This window comes from Vigna unguiculata, chromosome 3, assembly GCF_037176805.1.
Source record: "Vigna unguiculata cultivar grain cowpea cultivar isolate G323 ecotype 2 chromosome 3, ASM3717680v1, whole genome shotgun sequence".
Taxonomy (NCBI): Eukaryota; Viridiplantae; Streptophyta; class Magnoliopsida; order Fabales; family Fabaceae; genus Vigna; species Vigna unguiculata.
Window position 1 is genome coordinate 45,125,844 of NC_140794.1, and position 7,693 is coordinate 45,133,536.

Below are 7,693 nucleotides of genomic sequence, written 5' to 3' on the forward strand. Positions count from 1 at the left end.
TTGAATAGTATATGAAACAAATTAAACCTAATGTTTTTTTTTTCAAATCCTATCCACAAATTTTTCAAATGTCCAATCACTCCTTTTCAAACACTATTCTTTCATCCAAACTCTTTGATATCGATTTTTCCATGTAAATTCACCTTTTTTAATCTTTTTGCGTTTCACCTTTTCAATTTCTACAATATCCTTGGTCCACACTCTTTCAAAAGCTAGAGATTTCCAAAGACACCTGTATACTTCCTTTTTATTTTATTCCATCTTCTATTTTTCTCACTTTTTTTTATCGTTTGTTACGTCATCTCATTCTAGTGCTCTTCTATATCTCCATCTTGCATTGCTTTTTCTAGACCCCGTTTTGTTTTCATCGTTTTCTATACCGTTAGGTTCAAATGGAATATTAATAAATTATAAAAAAAAAATTATTATTATTTTATCATTATATCTATTACACAATAAAACTGACTTGATTTGGTGTGTGATAGAATTTTTTATTGAATTAGACCGGAGAAATTGAATATCTATGAATTATTTATATAAGAGACTTGAAATTAGTTTTAGTATAAAATCTTAAAATTTAATATTTATGAGTCTTGTGTGTTTTTTATTTTTATTTGATGTAAGATTTTTCAGTTATGTTTAAATTTGTAAAAATGTGATTTTGTGGTAAAGAGGCTTGAATGTCAACTTCAACTTGGTTTGATAGAGAAAAGCCACACTTGTGTGGAGTCTATAGGTCAGCAATGTGATCGATCGTATTCTCACATTGAAAAGATTAGAAGATAACATAAAAGCAAGAATTTTCACTGAAAAAGTTGGTTCTTGAATTTGAAAAAGATGATTGACCAACTTAAGAAAGTGAAAAGCCAGAGAAATTAATGTAGAGTTGAGAAGAGTCATAACCAATAATATTTGTGGATAAAATGGGAGGAAAACTATTCAGAGAACATTCAAGATGAAGACCAGTTTATATCAGATACAAAAAGATTAGAACAAAGACTTTCAAGCAAAGGGTGTAGTATTTCAATAAGTCTCTGTTCTTTCGCAAATTCATGGCAACAAATCAAGAGCAGAAACGAACAACATCATGAAAAACGCTATTGGAGGAGAAAGAAAGAGCTTCGAGTAATTTTGAAAACGTGAACGGTTTCACGGTTAAAACATATCGAAAGTTCAGTAAATTTTAAATTAACTGTCACCTACTTTGATTGATATAGACATTAATGTAATTAATGCATACAATTGGGGGTGTAGGAGAACTTCTTGGAGGTGGAGAGAGAAATCCCTTACAAAGATTAGCCCAACAAAAAAAAATTGAATAGTTTGTACGAAGTGATAAATTCAAATTTCATTAGTCATTATAAAACATTAAACTTTAAATATGATAAGTGAAATTTGAACTTTATACATTAAGCTTGAAGGCTAAAGATGCATATATTCATGAAAAAAAAAACTTTATACAAGAGTTACTTGCTAAATTAATTTTATTGAAAGTATAATTACAATTTTAGATTGATCCATCCTCTAACATTAAAATATCTAATAAACATGTAACAAAACAATATATTTGATAAATAAAAACATACTTAAACATGTTATAATTTAATTAGAAGTTAATTGTAGATTCAAAAAAATAAAAATTGGTTAATTTATTCCTTGCTTAATCCTTCTATTCCAGATTCCGAATATATATGATTAATTTACAAGTCACTTAAATAACAACTTATTTCAATTTTGTACTCTTATCACAGAAAAAAAGTCATTTTCCAATTCAAGATAATCATCTTTTCATCGAACACCCTACTGCAAATTATTTTTCTTTTGAAGTATTTATTTTGACATGGTTTAAATATAAGACGAGTGGATATATAGGACTCAAACCAACATTTTTTTTTTCAAATTAAAAAATTAAACGAAAAATAAAATTTATATTTGAAGAACAAAAAACGAACTTCCTGTATTTAAGCCTAAAAACAATTACGTTTTAAATAAGCTAAACAGGTCGTGTAAAGGTTCAATAAATTTTTAAGAAGCTTAAATCTCAGATTTAACTAATTTAAATCTCGAATCAACTTATAGTTTACACATTCTCGGGATTTCTCTAATACGCATACACAAATGTCAGAAAATTTGAAGTACCGGATAAAATATTTATGAATTAGTATAATACGTTAAGTAGTAATTACTTACTAATTCAAAGATTAGAATATCAAATTGTTAAAAGTTACATGATTTACAGTGTGGGTGTGTGAAGTTGGTTAATTTAAATTTTGAACCAAATATTTACATGGTCCATCTTTGTGGAAGGTGTTGAGCTGTTCCCATACATCAAAGAAAAAATGAAATAAATGATGATATTAGAAAAAAGACAACTGAAGTAGTTCTCCGAAACAGACAATAATAGAAGCAAGTGAGACAGCAAGAAGGCATAGTCTAAGAACCTTCTTCCTCTTCCTGGGGCTTAGCGAAGTAAAGTGGGATAAAGTTTCATCTAAAATATATTCACCATCCAGAAAATAGACCTGATAATATCATCATTATAAGAAGAAATTCAATAGAAGCATAATAGAATCTTCAAAGTAATACTTCAAAAAGGCTTTCACATATTCTACATTCCTTTCAATCTTGGTCATTCCATCAATAAAAGCAGTTTCTACGGGATTAAACAAACCAAATCATTTTTACTGTTAACATAATGGCCCAATTAATTTGTAAGACGGTGGACTATTTTTGAGATTTTTAAATAATTCTCTTCACGTTTGTAAGTATGTATTTGAACTAATTAATTAATTTTATTGGGGACCCTCACTAAGTTCCATCAGAAACTCCATCCTGAGAGCGGGACCTAATTGAAAATATTTAAACAGTTTAAGCAGCTAATTTAACTTTTCAATAAATTCCTGACCTATTTAAGAATGTTCAACTAGGTCCTCTGCTTGATGGAACCCTGCGAAACCTTAATGTCACAGCAGTAAACAACACAATTAAAAATGATTTTTATATTTAAGGATCCAATTATAGTCTTTTAAAAAATAGGATCAATTTTGAAATTGTCAAATATTTCATTGAATTGCATATTAATTTAACCTAACTTAATCTAATTTTAACCCCAAAACACTCCTTAAAACAGCATTGGAAGCAACAAAAATAGCAACCAGTTAACAATTTTAGTAACACTTTTTAGAAGGACTACCTTGTTCTTTAATTAGAACCCAACGAACTTATAACTAGCCTACAAACCCGTTAAATTCATCACAATAGGCAGAAGGGTACATGGATTCTAATAATCCATTGAACATCAATTATACTCTAAAATATAATTAACTTACTCAAAAAAGCTTAGCAACTACTCCAATTTTTCATTTTCTTTAGTTAGCCTCTCTTTTATCTTCATTGAACAGCTTGTTGTTGTCTGAGGTGAAGTTATAGATAGTCTTCTATATCACACTAAGGCATCAAACATAGAGCTGATAACTTATATTTGGAAATAATATCTACTTGTATATGCTTGGTAATGCCTAACATAAGGAAGAAACTGTTCATCACTTACAGGCAAAGCATTGAGAAGAGCCAGCGTAAGAGAGGTATGAAATGTCCATATTAATATCCTTTCCAGTATACTTGGAAAATATGCAACAATTTGTGGTCCCCAGCGAGGCTGATACGATGTTAGCTTAATTGAATGTGCCATAGAGACGACATCACCAACAAAAATAAAAGTCCCACCACAATTAGTTGCCTTAACACCGGAAGTTTCAGAAAATGGAAATCTGTTTTGTTCATGTGACAAACATTCATGAGAAGGACTTGAATATGCAATCTCAACCCACACCAATCCAGGCTCCTGAACTGGAGCTAAACAAAATTCATCCTGTGAAAAATATCAAGAACATTCAGTTGCTAGTTATTTTCTTAAATGTCCGGGTATAGTGTTAAATGAACAGAGTAGACACATTCACATAAATTAGTAAGTTCATAAACGTTAAACAATTGTCTACCTGAAGGCACGTACAGCCACCTCCCCTTAAAGTGGCTAGTCCCCTGTCATCACCACACCTAATACGTTTGACAACATCTTTAGCATTTAAGCAGTACATACTCCGTCCATTGTTCAAAATATCAGTTTTGTTCTGACCATCATGAAGTGTAACATTAGCGGAGCATAATTTTACAAAGGCAGTAAGTTCACCGGGACAAACATGTTGATTTCCCAGCCATTTGGTGTTCTTTATTTCTTCCATCATAAAACTAGGGACACAATAACCCTTCATTTTATTGACAATCTCCAATTCTCCAGTGCGATGAGAAAGATTTACATTATTAAGCTTAACGTTATATGTCAACCATTCTTGTGCATTTCTGATAGTTACATCATTTATCGACAGAATAACATCACCAGGAGCTAAATAACCAGATAAAGGTGAGGTTGGGGGTACATTTAAAACCTGCTCCCATGTAGCCACCAACATGCAAAAAGAAAGGGCAAGATATATGAGAACCAAACAAAATGATTAACCTAAAATGATTTTGAAAAAAAAAAAGTACCATGGGATTGTGACCACTGCTGTAAAAGGGAAACAAGATCAAGGGCAAGAAGAATAATGCCAGTCCACAAGCCGCACAACACTAGAAAATTGTAGAAGGTGTACAGATGAAATTAGCAATCTAGATCATTTAAAAATCAAACTAAAGACATGGATACACCTAAAATTATAAGAATATAAACTTAGGATCTAATGACACCAATGCAGAACAAAATGAAACTTACACCAATTAATTAACTTTACAAGAAGATTTCTTCCAAAAGTCATATTGCACAACTTACAATCTGTTAGAATATCATCATACAGGATTATTTTCATGCAAGATTTTGATGAGTTGTATTTATTCTGTAGTTATGGTATAGATATCATCATGCTTGAGAAAATTGGACCAGGCTAGTCGGGCCAACTGAGTCAACTGTGAGCCAGCCAGTCCCTTGATCAGTTCACTCTAGCCACTAAAATCAGTATTTAAAAACTGGTCGTTGAACTGTCACACCAGGTTCAAACCATCTGAACCACGCACAGCCTGTGGTTGGATTGAAGACCAGTTCAATTTTATTTTAACAACAAAAATACCACTATTGAACCCAAGCCTTTGTGTCAGTGATATATTGATTGGTAACTTCTATGCAGTATATATTTTCAATTTCTTTTTAAATTCTAGAACATATAAAAAAAAGGTTATCAATTAGCTCAAGTGTCCATCCTTAATACTAGTATCAATGGATCCTATTATATTCAACTTACAACTGCATTGTGCCAAATGCCAGCAGAATACACACGGAGGGCAGTCAAACGAGGCAAAGTCTGCAACAAGTCATAATTGAAGGCAACCAGTGCACCAGGAAATAATATTGCAATGAAGATGGCAATGTACTCTATTTGTATTCCCTCACTGCTTTTCATTGAAAGGGTTAAATCATGAGAATCTAGCTTTCATCATTTCAAGAAAAACTAAATTCGGGGTTATTCAATTATTGTACTGGCATGGTCACATATTAAATAAAAGAATAACAAAACTTTACAGCTAAAATGATCATTAGAGATACACCCTCATTGATGATTTAAACATGAATCACAATTGCAACTGATGCTGAAATACGTTCAACAGCAATAAGGAGCACCCAAAATCTATTCATAAAGCCTCAACATATAAAACATACAATAAATAAATTGTTCTTTTAGGACATTATCCCTTGTTGAGCTTAAAGGGGATCTCCTTCTATAAATACTAAAAAATGCTGTATACTTGTATAGGGGCTCGTTTGGTAGCAAGGATACAATGTAAGTTAGATAGAGAAACATGGAGTAAGTACATACATTATCCCAATTTTGACATGCACCAAATGTGTTAACTAGTGTATGTTATCCTATCTATGTTTAAAGTGGATCAAGCAATATTAAGATATGATACGTGAAAATGAGAATATTGTCCTTTTATTAGAACTACATGATCATTTTCTAAAATTATCTCAATAAATTCACGTATCATATCAATAAATTAAGATTTCATACATGTTTATTTAGTATTTAAACCCCACTCACCACAGATAACTAACTACAAAGACGTTTTGTATACTTTAGGAGGAAATAATATAGATGACAGCAAACCAAAGGTTTATCAACACAGTAAAACAACAATAGTTGATAATATTAAGTTTTAGTCAGAGAGGCAAAATATGTGAAGACAACTAACCTTGTGGCAGCAACTGCATGACCAAATTCATGCACAAAGACGGATATGATGGTAGAAACACAAGCGTACCCAACATCAGCAAGTGATAAACTTAACCCGGGCACCTGCATAAGATGCAGTTATTAAGTTCTTAAGCACATGAAAGAAAAAGATTATTCACATTTTTCATGTGGGTCTTTAGTGTTGCCATATTTTCCTTTTCTTTGTTATTCCTTTCAAAAAAACAAATAACAAACTAAATTAAATTTGAAAGGAAGGAGAAACAAAATTGCCAACCAAAGGAGGTAAACCAAACAGCAAATTGCTGGCAAAGTTTCCAAGCTTAATGCAGCCACCACAGAGATGCAACGTTCTGGCTAGTTCCCAAAGAAGAATCTGGACATGTTCGGCACTATACAAATTAATGGAAATCCAAAAAAGAAAATATTCAGAGCAAATAGCCAAAATAGTCCCTCAAAGATGACCTGCTTGAATAAATTTCACACAAGTGCTTCTAGAAGAAGAGGCAAACTTCTCTATAAGTACAAAGTAAAAAATAATCTATTTAGAGAAACAAGTATGAAAGGGCTTTTATAATTAATTTATGCATAAGCTAAATTTAGCTTGTGGGTTTATGCAAAAGTTTATTTCATTTTTTTCTTACAAGTGCCTATGAAAAAAAAAAATCCAAAAAGACCGTTACGGCTGGTCATGCTAGTGATTCAATGATGAAAATTGCACTTAGATTCCCTGAATATGCATTGCTCAAGTCAAATTAGTACTCGCCTCACAAATCTCGATAACTAATTTAACAAATGGAAAACACACTCAAGGACTTATTAGAGTTTCGAATAACTGTATATTCAGGGACCTTAACAACAATTTCCACCATTCAAGAACAAATACCAGACGCTGTATTGCACCTTGCTAAAACTAATTCACAATCGACTCAAACATTTAACAAGAAAAAGGAAATTGAGAAACACCAAAATTCTCACCACAGAAACTCCAATTAACGCAGAGAGGCCAAACCCAACCCCAATTGAGAACCATATTTTGAAAAACCTGTAAGATACATACATAAGCCATGCAAAGCAAGTGTAAGAAATATTGAATAAAAAGCAGAACGGTGCGCTCATGCAGAACAGAGAGTATGACCTGGGATATCGGCGACCGAGGAGAAAAAGAGGTATGTTAAATGAGGAGATTTTGTAGTCGCAATAACTGCATTTAGACATTACACAAATTAAGTTCTACGCGCGCAAAGATGGAGGAAAATGAAGCAATCGAAGAAGGTGATTTACCAGCAGGAAACTGTGTTGGAAACGTTGCAAGAGGAAGAGGAAGAAGCGTGAAGTGGAAGAAGAGAGCGGTGTGAGAGCCTTCGAGGCACAAATCTCCTTATTCGCCGACCTTCCACTTCCATCACTTCAATGGCGTTTCTCTTAGTTTCATCTTTTAACTCTTACAACGA

General features: G+C 32.3%; 1 protein-coding gene across 2 annotated transcripts; it reads right to left on the reverse strand.

Annotated features, from left to right (window-relative positions):
• Positions 1–2,158: 2,158 nt before the first annotated feature.
• On the reverse strand, positions 2,159–7,693 carry LOC114176207 (Peptidase M50 family protein). 2 transcript variants are annotated; one of them, XM_085670634.1, is made up of 11 exons: positions 7,524–7,693; positions 7,378–7,443; positions 7,218–7,284; positions 6,517–6,615; positions 6,241–6,344; positions 5,292–5,439; positions 4,546–4,626; positions 3,999–4,445; positions 3,551–3,871; positions 2,906–2,956; positions 2,329–2,522 (listed from the first exon to the last, which is right to left on the reverse strand). In XM_085670634.1, exons 1-10 carry the CDS (start codon positions 7,643–7,645, stop codon positions 2,924–2,926), a joined length of 1,488 nt encoding a protein of 495 aa, XP_085526760.1. In that variant the 5' UTR covers positions 7,646–7,693; the 3' UTR covers positions 2,329–2,522; positions 2,906–2,923. The 2 variants fall into 2 exon arrangements, with proteins under 2 accessions (XP_027916965.1, XP_085526760.1); XM_028061164.2 differs by lacking the exon at positions 2,906–2,956 and having other exon boundaries at positions 2,159–2,522.

Coding starts and splice junctions, on each gene's coding strand:
- LOC114176207 (XM_028061164.2), bottom strand. CDS start 7,645: ATGGAAGTGGAAGGTCGGCGAATAAGGAGATTTGTGCCTCGAAGGCTC. Junction 7,444..7,523: donor TCCAACACAGTTTCCTGCTG/GTAAATCACCTT, acceptor GTCTAAATGCAG/TTATTGCGACTACAAAATCT. Junction 4,446..4,545: donor GCAGTGGTCACAATCCCATG/GTACTTTTTTTT, acceptor ACATGGGAGCAG/GTTTTAAATGTACCCCCAAC.